The sequence below is a fragment of the Gracilinanus agilis genome, chromosome 2 (assembly GCF_016433145.1).
Source record: "Gracilinanus agilis isolate LMUSP501 chromosome 2, AgileGrace, whole genome shotgun sequence".
NCBI classification, from domain to species: domain Eukaryota; kingdom Metazoa; phylum Chordata; class Mammalia; order Didelphimorphia; family Didelphidae; genus Gracilinanus; species Gracilinanus agilis.
In genome coordinates this window covers 484,481,481-484,498,840 of record NC_058131.1, presented here as the reverse complement: position 1 = coordinate 484,498,840, position 17,360 = coordinate 484,481,481, and the positions used below count along the sequence as shown (strand labels likewise).

The 17,360-nt window shown below is 39.3% G+C and overlaps 1 protein-coding gene across 1 annotated transcript in view; it reads left to right on the top strand.

The window, feature by feature from the left end:
- POMT2 (protein O-mannosyltransferase 2) overlaps positions 1-17,360 on the top strand; it is a 40,623-nt gene that overhangs the window by 6,592 nt on the left and 16,671 nt on the right. Inside the window, exons 4-10 of the mRNA XM_044664956.1 lie at positions 1,797-1,905; positions 3,502-3,610; positions 4,390-4,549; positions 4,798-4,904; positions 5,334-5,416; positions 7,619-7,728; positions 16,440-16,506. Of these exons, the coding sequence (XP_044520891.1) occupies positions 1,797-1,905; positions 3,502-3,610; positions 4,390-4,549; positions 4,798-4,904; positions 5,334-5,416; positions 7,619-7,728; positions 16,440-16,506 (745 nt within the window). The remainder of the gene's footprint in view (positions 1-1,796; positions 1,906-3,501; positions 3,611-4,389; positions 4,550-4,797; positions 4,905-5,333; positions 5,417-7,618; positions 7,729-16,439; positions 16,507-17,360) is intronic.

The window sequence follows — 17,360 nt, the reverse complement described above, 5'->3', positions numbered from 1 at the left end:
ACTGCCATTGCCTATATCATACTGCTCGTCTGCCTTGAAATGGCTATTAGTATTGATTCTAAGACAGAAGGTAAGTGTTATTATTTTTAAAGAAAGGAAGAAAAGAAAATTATATTCTGGCCTTACATGGGAAGAATAGGTTTGTCATTTTTTAATTAAGTTAAAAGACTTTACCCATTTTCAGCACTTAGCACATCGCCTGACACATAGTAGGTGCTTCATAAATGTTTTTTTTTTATTTATTATTATTTTTTTTTATTTTAAACCCTTAACTTCTGTGCATTGACTCATAGGTGGAAGATTGGTAAGGGTAGGCAATGGGGGTCAAGTGACTTGCCCAGGGTCACACAGCTGGGAAGTGTCTGAGGCCGGATTTGAACCTAGGACCTCCCGTCTCTAGGCCTGGCTCTCAATCCACTGAGCTACCCAGCTGCCCCATAAATGTTTTTTGATTGATTTCCATGCTAAAATTATGTGTGGACACATTCTTTTCAAATGTGTGCAAAAGTGTCGTTGTAGTTTTTGTAAGAGTGATTGCCCTAGTATCCTGATGTTCCACCCCTTTAAAATGAACTTTTCCTTTAGAGGGTGAACTAATGGGTTATAAATACCCCCTGCATTCCAGAATCCTTTCTTCAGAGTTCCTAGCATGTGCCCTCTTAAAGCCAACCTTCAACTTCTCTTAAAACTTACTCTTATCTCTATAACTTTTATTACAAGGGACAGTTATTTTGGGAAGAGGAAAATGGAAATCAGATACAGATGCAGTCATTCTCTAAAGCCAACACCTTCTCTTGGGTTGATAAGAGAGGACCAGTGTGAATACCAAAAGTGTTGATGAGTATGTGGAAATGTAGGGTTTGTTTTGAGGGAAAAACGTAAGTTTTTAGATACTTTGTGACATTTGGGAACCTTAGAAAAGATGTTGTCATGGCTTTTACACATCCTAAAGTCATTGATAGGGAAATTGGGGGCCCATTTTATCCATCCAGTCAGTGATAGGTTAGAAGTCCCAGTGTTTTATTCAGTATAGAGGACAGTGTTGTGAGCAGAGTAGGTACTCTGTAAATACATGTTGATTTATTGATTTTATTCTTTACTTTGTTATTAATACTGGGGCAGCCAGAGGGCCCAGTGGATAGAGCCAGGACTGAAGTTAGGAAGACTCTTCTTCCTAAATTCAAATCCGGCCTCAGGTACTAGATGTGTCACTGTGGGCAAATCACCTAACTCTGTTTACCTCAGTTTCTTCAGCTGTAAAATGAGCTGGAGAAGAAATGGCAGACGACTCCAGTACCTTTGCCCAGCAAATCCCAAACGGGGTCAAAAGAGTCTGATGTGGCTGAAAAATGATCGGATGATAACAATAACAAATATGTATTGGATTATTGATTTTACCATGCACTGTGTTATTATACTATCTGCTTCTTGTCCAGAAGGAAGCAAAAGCATGTCTCCAAAGTGAATGTTTTCTAGTGCTAACCAGAGAAGCTTTGTTCAAAGACAAGCAAGCAAGTGTGAGATGGAATGTGGTATAGGAGAAGACCGGCTTGGGAGTCAGGACCCCTAGGTTTGAACTACAGCTCCTGTATTTATCTTTCATAGGATGCATCCCCCACCCGGGACAGTTACTCCTCTGATCCCTCAGTCTACTTATCTATAAAACTGGTGTATAGTGCTTTCACTACCCAACCTCACATGTGTGTTATGGGGCAATGATGTTAATCACTCATGTTCTGTATATTTTGCTAACAATTGATTCATTGCTTTTCCTCACTTTTGTTTTCACGTGATAGTTCTGTGCTTTCCTGGGCTCCTGGTTGATCCCCTTCGCCTACCTCACTGTGCTAGAGCTGTCTCGGTCCCGGCCGGCGGCTTTGCTGGCTGCTGCCCTACTCACCTTTGGTAAGTTGCTTCTTCAAGTTAAAAGGGCTATCACTTTTCAGATCTGCCGATACCAAGATTGGTTTGTTCTGCCATAAGCACAACACGTCGACTGTATTTTGAAGTGATTCAGTGGGTGAGAGAGAACAGGCTTGGGCATAATCCTTTTTTTTTTTCAGGTGGCAAGTTGGTTTATAAAATATGTGTTACACATTTTGTTTTGGAACAACAGACACTACCTAACAAATGCTCAATCCCCTCACAAAGTACATTTCTTGAAATCAATTATCTAACAGAATGATTGCAGTGATAATGCATACCAATTCTCATTTTTGTACCAGACTGATTAGATGATAAAGGGAAAATGTTTGCTTTAATTTTAATCATTTGACACCAACATTGCTTGTTGTCTTTGAACTATATTTTGTTACCTTTTAGGGTTGTCTTTTTTTTTTTTTTTTTTAACCCTTACCTTTTGTCTTGGAGTCAATACTGTGTGTTGGCTCCAAGGCAGAAGAGTGGTAAGGGTAGGCAATGGGGGTCAAGTGATTTTCCCAGGGTCACACAGCTGGGAAGTGTCTGAGGCCAGATTTGAACCTAGGACCTCCCGTCTCTAGGCCTGGTTCTCAATTCACTGAGCTACCCAGCTGCCCCATAGGGTTGTCTTTTAAAAAAAAGCTTATTGATGATTTTTTGTTAGGGAACAAGTATGTACTAAGCATTTATTACTGTGTGCCAGGTACTATACTAAATGCTTTACAAATATCTCATTTGATCTGCACAACCCTAGCAGGTAGATGCTATTAATATCCCCATTTTACAGTTGAGGAAATGGAGGCAGAGATTTAGTGACTTTCTCAGGGTCATACATCTACTAAGTGTCTGAGACTGGATTTGAACTCAAGTCTTCCTGACTCTAGTTCTAGTACTCTTATTTACTATTCCACCCAGTTGCCTTGGAAAAGCTAGGAAGGGACCAGGTTATTAAGGGCTTTAAATGTCAAAAAGAAGATTTTATATTTGACCCTGAAAGTAATAGGGAGCCACCAGAGTTTATTGAGTAGGATCATTGATATGGTCAGTGGCTTTAAGAAAAAAAAATTTTTTTGTCTTAAAATTTTTTTATTTAATTGACTAATTTAGAATATTTTCCCATGGTTCCATGATTCATGTTCTTTTTCTCCCCTCCTCCTACCCCTCTCCCATAGCCAATGCATAATTCCACTGGGTTTTGCATGTGTCATTGATCAAGACCTATAAGAAAAGCTTTTTGGTAGCTGAATGAAGAATGGATCATAGTGGGCCATAGAAATGTTAGTCAGGCACTTCATGGGCCTGCCATTAGGGCTCTCCAGAATTTTGTTTCTAACTTAAGGAATTTGCAAATTTTATCAATGGTGATGTGCCAAGTTTTAGTAAGTAATGAAGTATTTCCAATGCCTAGAGAACAACAATTATCGAATATATCATACATATATAAATATCATACAATAGTGCCTGACACATAGTAGGTGCTTGATAAATTAGTATAGATTAATTGGCATTCGGAGGTTTTGACTCTCAGATGAATCCATGAATCTGATCCACTTCTCCTGAAGGGATTCAATTGTTTTTCAGACACTGGCTGCCTTACTTTGTCACAGTACATACTTCTGGATCCCATCCTCATGTTCTTCATCATGGCTGCAATGCTGAGCATGGTCAAGTATAACTCCTGTGCAGATAGGTAAGTGAAATGATCTTTGGAGGGATGGGGTTATAAGATGCCCGGCCATTTTGTTCTTTTGAGTTTCCCTCATTAGAAAAATACATGTGGGTAAAAGCCTCTTTGCATGCCACTTTACAGCTCTAATCTTAGCAGCTGGAGCCCTTCCCATCCCACATGGGAGCCATGTGTTAAATGTTTGAAGACATTTAATTCAATGCAGTAAATGTAGTTTGGACTTAAGGAGTTCACTTTATTGCAAACAGTTCTTAAGAGGCTTGCTTGGATAGTTCTAGAACTCATCTAGAAATTCTAATGTTCTTCTCAGACAGGTCTTTGGCTTCCCTTTCGGCCCTGGTATAGCAGAAGGAGCCTAATCATCCATCTTAATCAGGACAAAAAAAGGCTAGTACCTAGGCTACTTTAGGCCCATTATTGAGAAGCAACTTCTATTCTGTTTGCTTTCAAACCAATAAAGCTAATCAAGTCTGAATAAATTTGTACCAGCCAGTTCTGGCCTCTTTAAAATTTTCAGATGTTCTGTATCTACAGGGCTTTCCTGAATTTTCTTTTTGATTTTAACTGAATGGTCATTAATGAAAAGTAAATTTCATTTAAACTCATAGGTCATAGTATAACTTCCAGGTTACAGAAAATCCTGCATCTTTATAGAAACATAGGATTTTTAGAGCTGGAAGGATTCTTAGAAACAGCCTAGTCTTATGTTACAGATGTGGAAATATCTTTTCCCCTTACTGTTCTTTGCTACAAGGGAATATCCTCTTCTGTTGGTTTTGCAGGCCCTTCTCTGCCTATTGGTGGTTCTGGCTCAGTCTGACAGGAATCAGTCTTGCTGGTGCCCTAGGGGTCAAGTTTGTTGGCCTCTTTATTGTCCTTCATGTTGGATTGAATACAGTTTCAGACCTTTGGCAGCTTCTGGGAGACCTTAATCTTACAATGGTGAGCAGACAGTTCTTTTATAAAACTTTTTTCAAGTGTTTGTTAAGTTAATAAACAACCAAGGAACCAACCAGACCAAAACAAAACAAAACAAAACCAGGGCCCGTCTGAAACCTCTGTTTAACTCCCTGCAACTTTTGGATGATTATATATTATGAAAATAGTGGGATGACCTATGTATTTTTTCTTGGTGAGTTTTTCTTTACCAGGTGTAGATTTCATAAAGCGTATTGACCTTTGTTTTGCAGGTAACTCTGGGAAAACACTTGGCAGCTCGGATTTTGTGCCTCATTGTATTTCCATTTATTCTCTATACTACTCTATTTGCAGTTCATTTCATCATATTGAATAGAAGGTATTGCTAGATTCCCCACATTCTTCTTGCCTCTAAACTGATCCATAAAGCCCTTCACTCCTGGTTTTGTTGTTATCTGTGATAGATGATTCCCTGGCCAGAGAACAGCCTGGTGGGTGTGTTGGTGGAAATGGAAGGAGAGATGCGAAGCAGAATAGACTTAACCTTGCCTTTTTTCTATTCCATTCCCTGGGTCATCCTTGGGAACAAGAAAGGTCAGTAGTATGGCCAGAAGGAAAAGGATAATCTCTTTACAGCCAAAGGAACTACTATGGCCTTTCCCCTGAATCAAGTCTAAAGCTCTCTGTATGTACTTCTTTAAAACAAAGCAAGATGATTTCTAGTGCTACTGACAAATCACAGTCTCTAATACCATTTGATTTTTCTCTTTGTGTCTTATGGCTATTTTCTCTCCTTCTTTTCTTCCAGTGGCCCTGGTGATGGCTTTTTCAGCTCTGCCTTCCAGTCTCGGCTTTTGGGGAACAACCTTCACAATGCTTCCATTCCAGAACGTAAGCATACTTTAGCCTTAGAAAGGGTTTCTCTCAAACTGTCAACTGACTAGGATGGATCAATGGTGAGAATTCCTGAGTTGGTTCAGAAAAGTCTATATAATGCCAGGTTGACATACCAAAGATTTCAGAAGTGGAAAGGAAGACTCAGAGGGACCTGGAAAGATTACTTAAAGGGTTAGGCTGGTCAGAGGAAGCTCAGAATACTTATTTAATAATAAGATTTCTGAGATCAGAAAATGAATTTTCCCCTCACACACTGCCCTTTATATCAGTAATGCCAGCTCCAAATCATGTATCATAGACAGTCAGTGAAGGGAGTGATCAGTAATGTGGGCATGCTGTCATTAGTCTGATTAGAATGAATACTGAGACAAAGCAGATGAGTCTTTGGCAACCTTTAAGGGACTACTTTCACTAGAGAAGTGAATGTGAGCTGAAGAAGCTTAAGGCATATGAGTAAGTGGTGAGAAATTGGAGGCCGTTGGTATAGACCAGTGATGGAGAACTTTTTAGAGACAGAGTGCCGGGCCCTGCCCCTACCCCAGGCCCAGGTGCCTCCTCCCCCCCCCCCCCACCTTACCCCACATGGGGGATGGAGGAAGCACTCTCAGTGGACTGCTGGGTGGAGGGGCGGGTGAAGTGAGGAATGTCCTTAGCCAGTGTAGAGAGGGGGAAGCCTTAGTGCTCTGCTCCTCTCCAGCTCTGCCGCCTGTGAGCCTGTCACCTGTGAGCTGCCCACCTCACCCCTCTGAGCTCCTATGGGCTGCTGGGCAGAGGGGCCGGGATGTGAAAAAATGTCAGGTGAGATAGAGAGGGAGCAGCTCTGCCTTTCTAGTAATGAACTGGGGGAGGTGGGGGAGGGTGGGCACATGTCCACAGAGTGTTCTGTGTGCCATCTTTGGCATCCATCCTACAGGCTTGCCATTGCTGGTATTGACTGTTCTTTCTAGAAGTTTGTTGTGAAAAAAAAAAAAAAGAAGGCAAATGAGAGGTAGAAGGGAGAATGGGGCAGATAAAGGCTATTTTGCTTTTAGGTATAATGGACATGTCTTTAAATAAAAGAGAAAGTCAATAAAGATATCAGAAAGGAGAAAAATAGAGAAGTTAGATCATGGGGGAAGTAGAAAGTTTAAAGGTATGAGGTTTGGCCATCCAACCTAGATGATGATCGTATGGTATCAGATCCATCTAGTTTCCCTGCTTTCCTCTTGCCACCTTTTTCTTTTCTCTTGAGGACATTTCCTAGAAACAGGCCATATATTGGCTTTATGACATGACCTTATAATTTAATAGGGCTCATAAGAAACAAAACTGAAACCACTTTCAAAATTGCCATCTGAGTAAAATTGAACTTCTTAAGGATTAGAACCAGATTTAGAGCTGAAAGAAGATACAGTTAATAGAGAAATGTGTCAACAATATGTTTGGAACAAGGAGAGTTGCCTTCTCTATGTGATTATGATATCTCTTGGCCAAGAGGAAGATTGTAGGGACAGCTAAGTAGAAAGTGCCAGGCTTGGAGATGGGAGGAATCCAGTTCAAGACTGGCCTTAGACACTTCCTAGTTGTGTGATCCTGGGCAAATTGCTTGACTCTAGCTGCCTAGCTCTTGTCATTCTTCTGTCTTAGAACTGATACTAAGTCAGAAAAATAAGAGTTTTAGAAAGGAAATAAAATGCATTGATGTATAAGAAGGTAAGGGTTAAAAAAAGATTGTAGATGTTCTTTAGTGGGACAGTCAACATGAACAGAAGATTAAGCTAGCCATACCAGTAATCTTTTGGTTGTCAGTGGGGCTGCATATGAGTGACTTGTTTCTATCTGCCACAGGTTTAAAGCTTTGGTAAAATTTTCTCAAGAACAAAAAGAAATTCCCCATTAGAGTTAAATTTTTTTTTTTGTGGTCCAGGAGAACTATGTATGTATTAATTGAAGTACCTTAGAACTGATACTTTTGGGGGCAGCTAGGTAACTTAGTGGATTGAGAGGCAGGCCTAGAGAGGGGATGTTCAAATCTGGCCTCAGACACTTCGCAGCTGTGTGACCCTGGGCAAGTCACTTAACTCCCATTGCCTAGCCCTTACTACTCTTCTGTTTTGGAACCAATACACAATATTGATTCTAAGACAGAAGGTAAGGGTTTTTTAAAAAAAAGAAAGAAATGTACTTGCATATATCCATCTATACTGTTTTTTTCAGACTTGGCATATGGATCTGTGATTACAGTGAAGAATCTCCGAATGGCCAGTGGCTACCTTCATTCACATTGGCACCTTTATCCAGAAGGAGTCGGTGCACGCCAGCAACAGGTGAGTGAGAACTTGAGTATAGGTTTCTCTGTTAGTACTGTTGCTGGCCCTTCATGTTCCTTATTTTTGAGAGCTGGGGCCTTTAAGGATCAGCGGTGTCCCTGGAATGAAAGATATGAAAGTTACTAGTAATCAGTATTATATTCTAGGTTTCAGAAATAAGTGAGCAGATAGTATTTACTGTTACTAGTTATAGACAGTGTGTCTTTGACACTTGGTGTGTCTCTCTAAAAGGATCATAGTATTCAGAGCTGGAAGAGATATGAGAGGGTTATCTGGTTCAATGCCTTCATTTTATAGATAAAGAAATTGAAGTTCACATGAGTAGTAAGGAGACCTGGGATTAGAACTCTGACCTTCAAATCCATGGTTCTAATCACTGTATTTCATCTATTCCCCAATAACAATTCTACCTTTCCAACTTCCTTCTTTTCCTGGTCAATATGAGGTCCAGTTAGGAATTCCCCATAAAATCCATGGATTGTATACTTAGAAAGCTGTGGTGGGAATCACAATGACCCATTAGACTTACTCTTAAACTATTAAAATGTTGATGCTGTGATCTCTCACCATTTTTTCTAGAAGTGTATGTATGTATGAATGTGTATGAGAGAGAGAGAAAAGAGAGGAGAGATACAGAGGCGGGGAGAGAGAGAGAGAGAGAGAGAAAGAGAGAGAGAGAAGTGAAAAGAATATGGAATCAGAGAACATGAGTTTTGAGTCCTGCCTGTGACCTTGGGAAAGGCACTTTGCCTCTGTAGACCTTGCTTTCTTCATCTGTATAATGAAGTGGCTGAACCAGATGATCTCCAGATCCCTGCTAACTATAAATTCTGTGATGCTATGAGTGATGCTTTCATCTTCATTATATCCCCTGGCATAAATCTCCCACTGTGATGCCTCAGGATTCATGACTCAATTGGTAAGAATTCCTTATTTGCTTTGTGATATTGTTTGCACTGAGATATTGTATACTGTATTTACCAGAAGTTTGATTCTGGTTTCCCAGGGCAGCTATAGCAAAAGCCCCTTTATAATCTGATCCCATAGTTTCCTGTCAGTTTCAGTATTTGAAAAACAAGTATGATTATAGTCTTGAAAAATACTTCAGGATTCTCCAATTGTTTTGTTATTCTTTATATTTTATGACTTTTTTTCTTAGTTTATAGAGTTATGAAAATCTGGGTTGTAGGTTATATTATTGGCCTGTGCTCTCTGATTCCTAGTCTATAATCCTACTCCTTTACAGATATTGCCCTGTCACATTCCCCTTCATCAAGCTTCCATAAAGATGATATCAGAGATATGGCAGATTCTGACCCTTTATTTATGAACAGAAAATAATCCTTATTTAATGTGCAAAGGAAGAAAGACTGTGCTGTGAAAGGAACTGTTAGAGCTCATAAGATTAATTCTCTATTTTTTATGTATATATAATCTTTTTAGAGACATAAAAAGGTACCATGCTTTATTTAGGCTCCAGGTTGGGAGCTGAGACTATACTTTCAGTTTACAGTGTGAATGGACAAGTATTCACATCTCTGGCTTCAGTTTTCTCATCTAGGTAATGAAGATTGGATTAGATGATATCAAAGGTCCTTTATGGTGTTGTCTTGTCTATGTGCCATATCTTTTGCAATAAAGATACATATCAGTATTCTCAAATTGAGTACAGACTTTTAAACTCCATCCTTCTGGCTGTTAGTAAAACTTACTAGCTTCCATTTTGCCTTCTTTCATATACTTAGATGATTTTAGACATTAACCTTCTGCTAGAGGATTTCCTTTTTTATAATTGTTAAAATATTTATTACGCTGTCATTGTTATATGATCATAAGATCCAAGTAGGAAGATACTGAGGAGGTCATCTGTTTCAGTCTGTTTTTGAATAAGAATCCCTTTTACAACATTCCAAATGATAATCCAGTTTATGCTTGAAGATTTATGGTGACTCCTACTTCCTAACTCCCAAGGTAACCCATTCTACCTTTTGGACAATTCTTAGGAAGTTCTTCCTTATATTAAAGCAAAATCTGCCTCTTTGTGACTTCTACTCAATATAAAATTTGGTTTTGCAAAATGAATCTAATTCTTTTTATATATAACAGTACTTTGGATACTTGAAAACAGTTCTTATGCCCTTTCTAGGTCTTGTCCCTGGTTACGCATTCCAAATATCTTCCACTGATCTTGGTATGGCATGTTTATGAGTCTCTATGTCCTCCTGGTGACACTTTTCAACATATGTTTCCAGGTGCCCAGAAGTGAACCCATTATCTCATAGCATTGTTAGTTTTCACTTGCCCAGTTCTAATTTTTAAGAAATGATTTTTTTTAGTGAGCTTTTATGCTTCTTTTATCATCATCATCATCATCATCATTATTAACCTCTTTTTCCATTTGTCCAATTCTGTTTTTTTAGGGTTTTATTTTTCTCAGTACTTTTTTTTGTGGCTCTTTTTCTAAACTGTCAGTTTTCTTTTTATAATTTTCTGACACATCACTCATTTCTTTTCTCAAATTTTCCTCAACTACTCTTATCTCTTTAACTCTTCTAGTAATTCTTGTTGAGCTTGTGTTCAATTTGCATTTTTCTTTGAGGCTTCATATGTAGTTGTCCTCTGAGTTTGTGTCTTGATTTTTTTTGGTCACCACAGCAGCTTTTTATGGTCAAGTTCTTTTTTCATGGTTTTCTCATTTTCCTGTCCTGTTTTTTAATTTCTTTTAAAAATTTTATTTAGAATATTTTCCCATGGTTACATGATTCATGTTCTTTCCCTCTGTAAGGGGTAAAAAGGGGTTTGGGTTAGGTGGATATTAAAAGGTTTGGTTGCCAGCAAATTGAATAATTATCAATTCCGAATTAAAGAATAACTTCAAGTCAAAATGACTTTTATGGAAGTTTATTTACAAATGAGAAGAGGAAGATAAAATAAAGAAAATGAGAGAGAATATAGGATAAGTAATCTAACACACTAAGTAATTAGCTCTGGCCCCCCTGTTCAACTCAGGCAGATCTAATTAGTCTTCAGTCAAAGGAGGCTCAGCCTTGAGCCCAAGGCCAAAGGGCTGGAGATGAATGAAGCAGAAGCTTCAGTCACAGAATCTCTTTTTAAAGAGCAGTTCCTTTAGAGAAGTCTAGGAATATTTAGTTTTTACACTCACCATGTGTAAATTCTAAGGGAAGGACTTAAGAACAGTTTCACCAAGGTCTCAGGATCCTAGGTCCAACTCTCTTCCAGGTCCAAGTCATGAACAAGAAGAGAGCTATAGGAAGTTGTTACTCTCTTTTAAAGGGGCTTCTTTTGCATCACTTCCTGTTCCTTCCTCTTAGTTTATGTGTCCAATTACAACAGATGCTTTTCTTAGGACGACTGCCCAGGAAGCAGTCAGTAAATTCTGGTTCATCACTCACTCTAGCACATGTGGGTCACAGACCTTCCAACTTGTGAGTTAAATGGAGTTGTTTACACTTTTGGTGATTAGATTTGAGAATGGGCAAGGTCGATTTAATCTCCTTATCACACCTCCCCTCTTTCCTCCCCCCCCTTCCAGAGCTGACAAGCAATTCTATTGGGTTATACACACATCATTGTTCAAAACCAATTTCCATGTTATTCATATTTGCAGTAGAGTGATCTTTTAACATCAAAACCTCAATCATAGCTCCATCGAACCACTTGATCGATCATATGTTTTTCTTCTGCGTTTCTGCTCCTATAGCACTTTCTCTGGATGTGGATGCATTCTTTCTCATAAGTTCCTCTGGATCAGGGGTTGGCAACCTTTTTGGCCGTGAGAGCCATAAACACCACATTTTTTAAAATGTAATTTCGTGAGAGCCGTACAGTGCTCACAGTGCGCACTCCTGTAACAGCGCCTGAAAAAAAATTGACTTTATGGCTCCTGCAGAAAGAGCCATATCTGGCCCTCAAAAGAGGCTCGAGAGCCATACGTTGCTGACCCCTGCTCTGGATTGTTCTGGGTCATTGCATTGCTGCTAGTAGAAAAGTCTATTATATTCAATTGTGCCACAGTATATTAGTCTCTGTGTACAATGTTCTCCTGGTTCTGCTCCTTTTGCTCTGCATCAATTCCTGGATGTCTTTCCAGTTCACCTGGAATTCCTCTAGTTCATCATTCCTTTGAGCACAATAGTATTCCATTACCATCATATAGCACAATTTGTTCAGCCATTCCCCAATTGATGGACATCCCCTCATTTTCCAATTTTTTGCCACCACAAAGAGCATGGCTATAAATATTTTTGTAAAAGTATTTTTCCTTATTATTTCTTTGGGTTACAAAACCAGCCAGTGGTATGCCTGGATCAAAGGTCAGGCAGTCTTTTAAAGACCTTTGCACATAATTCCAAATTGTCCAGGCCTATTTCTTGACCTTGAACTTTATGTTAAAATTGGATTCTGCTCACCTTAAGGGTGAGGAGGCACTTTCCCAAGTTTTAGGCTTTTTATCTCTACTGTTTTCAGATCTAGCTCTGGGAGTCTGTAAGTTTTCAGAGCTTCCAGAATGTTGTTATGGTCACTGGTCTGCACTCTGATCTTTGCCCAGGAAGGCCCATGCTCTTCTGCAACCACAAATATTAATGATCCCCTGAGCCCTGGAACTGCAATCAAGCCTCCTGCTCTCTTGTGGCCAAACACTAGTCCAATGATTCCCAAAGTGGGCACTACTGCCCCCTGGTGGGTTCTGTAGTGATCCAGGAGAGCTGTGATGGCCACACTTTTTTTGTATTACATTCTATTCTGAGTTCAATAAATAGTTTCATAATTTCCAGGGGGTGCTAAGTAATATTTTTTCTGGAAAGGGGGCGGTAGGCCAAAAAAGTTTGGGAACCACTGCACTAGTGCTTCTCTCTGCTCTGATACTGTGACCCAGAACTGCATATGAGTAATGGAGTTGCCAAACAGCACCTGATCCTGCGGCCAGTGTCAGCTCAGGGTCCTCTGTAATCTTTTTCTGATCAGTTGTTCAATCCCCTTACTGTCTCTGGGCTGAGAGCTCTTTGAAGATGTTACTAAAGCTACTGCTGTGGTTGATACAATAGCCTCCACCTTGCTATCACAGACCTTTCCTGCTAACCTCATTAAGTTGTCTTAGGATGCTGGAAGAATATCTCACCTAGAGCTTTTATTGGCTACACTGCTCCATAATTTTATTTGATGCACTATTTTTTAATTTGAAAAGTTTTATTTAATTAATTAATTTAGAATATTTTTCCATGACTACTTGATTCATGTCTTTCCCTCCCCTCCTCTTACCTCCCTCCTGCAGCCAATGAGCAATTCCACTGGGTTTTACATGTGTCGTTGATCAAGACCTATTTCCATATTATTAATATTTGCACTAGGGTGATTGTTTAGAGTCTACATCCCCAATCATATCCCCATCGGCCCATGTGATCAAGCAGTTGTTTTTCTTTTGTGTTACTATTCTCACAGTTCTTTCTTTGGATGTGAAGTGTTCTTTCTCATAAGTCCCTCAGAATTGTCCTGGATCATTGCATTGCTGTTAGTAGAGAAATCCATTACATTGGATTGTACCACAGTGTATCCGTCTCTGTGTATAAGGTTCTCCTGGTTCTGCTTCTTTCACTGTGCATCAAATCCTGGAGATTGTTCTAGTTCACATGGTATTCCTCCAGTTCATTATTCCTTTCAGTACAGTAGTATTCCATCGCCAACAGATACCACAATTTGTTCAGCCATTCCCCAATTGAAGGGCATGCCCTCATTTTCCAATTTTTTGCTACCACAAAGAGGGTGGTTATAAATATTTTTGTTCAAGTCTTTTTCCTTATGATCTCTTTTGGGCAGTGATGAGCAAACTATTTCCCACGGGCCAGATCCAGGCCATAATTTGTCCATCACTGCCTTAAGCAACTCTCTAATCACTACATCTGGATGTGGGGGTGTAGTGATTGGGGAATTGCTTAAGGCAGTGATGGGCAAACTATGGCCTGGATCTGGCCCTCAGGGAATAGTTTGCCCAACATTGCTTTGGGGTATAAACCCAGCAGTGGTATGGCTGGATCAAAAGGCCGTCTTTTAAAGCCCTTTGGGCATAGTTCCAAATTGCCATCCAGAATGATTGTATCAATTTGCAACTCCACCAGCAATGCATTAGTGTCCCAATTTTGATGCACTATTTTAAAGAGATTTGGAGATCTGAAAAGTTCAGCTGGGTTTACTCAGCCATCTTAGCTTCACTCCCTATCTAATTCTTTTCAAGTCAGTTTTCCCTGTGGAATTTTATGCTATTTGATTCTACTTATCCTTTCCCTGAAATTCATTCTTCTGAAATGAGATTGTTTTATTGATCTATGCCTGGCAGTCCCCTCCTTATTTTTCACAAACACTAAGATGACATGGTCATTGCATCTCAAGGTTTGGTCAGGTCTACTTTCACAGCTGTTTTTTCTTTATTGGCCCAAACCATATCCAGAACAGTCACTTTTTAAATTGCTTTGTCCACCTTAAAAAAAGTCCCCCCAAACCTTTTCTTCCATCTTAGAATCAGTATTGTGTGTTGGTTAAAGGCCAGAAGAGTGGTAAGAGCTAGACAATGGGGGTTAAGTGATTTGCCCAGGGTCAGACTTGAACCCAGTACTTCCCATCTCTAGTCCTGGCATTCACTCCACTGAGCCACCTACCTGCCCCACTTTATCCACCTTTTAAAGAATTATATTCTTCTTAAGGTATATTAAGGGTTTATTAGTTGCTCTGAATTTAGCAGATAAAGACCATTTCTCCCTTCCCCGCAGCAGACAGTTGGGTTAAAGTCCCTCATTACCACTATAACATTTCTCTATGCAAGGCATGCGATTTCCTCCTGGAACTCACCATCTATTTCTTCCTCCTGGCTAGATAGTTCTATGGTGTCCTTCTGTCTTAATATTGCTTCTGTTTCACTCTGTGTTGTTCTATGATTTTTGCCATTCTTCCCAACAATGGTTCACTGACATCCTTTAGGAATATTCTTATAGCTATTCAATAGTACTCCACTGACCCCTTCATCTGTTACTTGTAAAAGTGAAATTTGGGAGATGTCATCTAAAAGTATATATATTTTCTATGGACACATGGAAATTATCAAACTACATTTCCTGTGGTCCAACGGGTTTCCGTTTCCAGTTCTTTGGGCGTGGGGACGCCTACGTCTCCACGCAGAAAAGAGTTTAAATCTCCTGGGTTAGGGGGGGAGTGGCCTCTTGGCCAGCAGACTTGGGAGGAGACAGGAGATAATAATGGCGAGGGCGGCGGTTTTGAATTCTTACAAGCACGTGGTCTAATAACTTTATCTATCAGCATGGCTTTAATAAAAATACTAATTTATACTATTATAGCAGCCTTTATCATTTTTTATATTTATATACTTTTGAATAAAGTATACTCTTTTATTTCTATATTTGAGCCATATAATTCACTAAGGCTCATTGATACCTATGATGTTGAATTTACTTCTTTGCATTAAGGATTTTTGCCACTCATATTTGTTATCTTTGTATATGGACATCCTCAACCATGGAGTTCTTTTTTGAATACTATCTCTTATGAATCATTAGACATCTCCAATGATATTTTTATTTCTACTATTCTTTGTGGCATTTGGTTTAGTGGAAATCTGTGGTCTATTTTCTTCCTGTCCCTGCTTCCCATTCCCTTTTTAAAGTATTCAATTAAATCTACAGGTTCCCAACTATCATATTTAATATATAAAATGAGGAACAATATCTTGAATAAACACTCAGAATTAAACAAAATAAAACTAAAGAAATTAAAATACACCAACAAAAATGATTCTGCTGTGTTCTCTTCCAAGTCTTCTGAAGTTCCACTATCTTTTAAAGAAAATATAGTAATAATCATTGCTCGGCTTCTGCTGATTTCAATGTCTCATATGGCCCTTTTTATATTTGCATGTGGTGGGGATACACATGTATTTAATATTTTATTGATGCCTTTTGTTTTTACACTAGTCACTTTTATCCCACCCATCAGAGAACACAGAAAAACCAAAGGAAGCAGTGACCAAGTTGGATAGAATGGTCTGCTATCTCCCTAACTGAAAGGAGGAAAATGCTTGCTATCTGCTCTCTATTACCAACATAGGTTAGACAAAAGTATTATTTCTACTTCTTATTTGATGTGCTGCATCCCTGGCCAAGAGGCATTGTTCCTGTTCTCTTCCAGAATCTAGCTATCACTCATATCCATCTTTTTCGGTCAACAGCAGTGATGAAGCACCACTCTAAGGAATTCAACTTACTGTCCAGGACATCATTCTCTTTAGAGAAGCTTTTTAGGTTCTTTATGATATCATCTGAGCCCATGTGAATCATCAGAAGTATGTGTATTAGTGGCCAAGTTTGACAAGTATGTTGGGTACTATATTGTTTATAAGTAGTCATGATTTCTCCCCCAAGAAGTTAAAAATCCAAATAAGACAAGCATAGAGATGCATGACTACAAGTAGACAAATCAAAACAGACCCAAGAGAAAAGACTTCAAAAGCCAGAGGAAGCAAAGGGTCATCTTATTCATATTTGCTACTTCTCTTCTTGAGATATGACAACTTTAGACCTGGAGGTGGAAGATATGATATGATTTTAGAAACTCTTAATGTGTAGGCCTGTGGCTAGAAGGGATGATTCAATAGGGATTATATGGGTTTATTTTTTCCCTCTTAGGTGACTGCTTATCAGCACAAGGACTATAATAACCTGTGGATTGTAAAGAAACACAATGCTAACACAGGTAAGCAGAAATGAGGACATTGGGGGGAGAGGAACTGATACCTATCTAAGTCATTAAGTAACCTGAGTTCTTAATTTATCTTCTCCCTGGTACCTAAAAGGGAGGGCACTTCTGTGTGAAGGGATTCAAAATAGTCATAGTCTGAATCTTCATAAATGTATTTTTAAAAAATGAAATTGGAGAATAAGGGTAAGGCATGGACTTAAACATATAAGAATATATAATGTAAGAATGTTGTTGTTCAGTCATTTCAGGCCATGCCCAACTCTTAGTGATCTCATTTGGGATTTTTTGGCACAGATACTGGAATGGTTTGCCATTTCCTTCTCCAGGTTATTTAACAGATGAGGAAACTGAAACAAACAGGATTAAGTGACTTGCCCAGGGTTGCACAGTCGATGTCTGAGGCCAGATTTGAACTCAGGAAGAGAAGTTTTCCTAGCTCCAGGCCAGGCTTTCTATCCACTGTGCCACAGAGTTGCTCAGAACATTAGAATAACATATTCTTATATGTGTAAGTCCTTCCCTTGTTCTCCAGTTTCGGTACTGGATGCTTAGCCAAGAACTCAAGGGTGACACCAGCATGGAACAGATAGCAGCTGCTTTCATTTCTTTTGTGGAGTCCACTAAAACTTCCACATCCCAGCATACAGTGTAGCCCAAAGTGTCATAGCAAGATGGCCATCATTCTTAATTAGAATATGCCTGTTAGCTACAATTCTGAGGATCTGACAGCCATGTAGTATGGCAGCATTTGGCTGGGCCTGCCATTTAGGGCCTCATTCTGGTTTCCCTCCTTGTGTTCTTGTTCCCTGGTGTGAGCCAAGCTGAAGGGCTCCTGCTCTGGAGCTGAA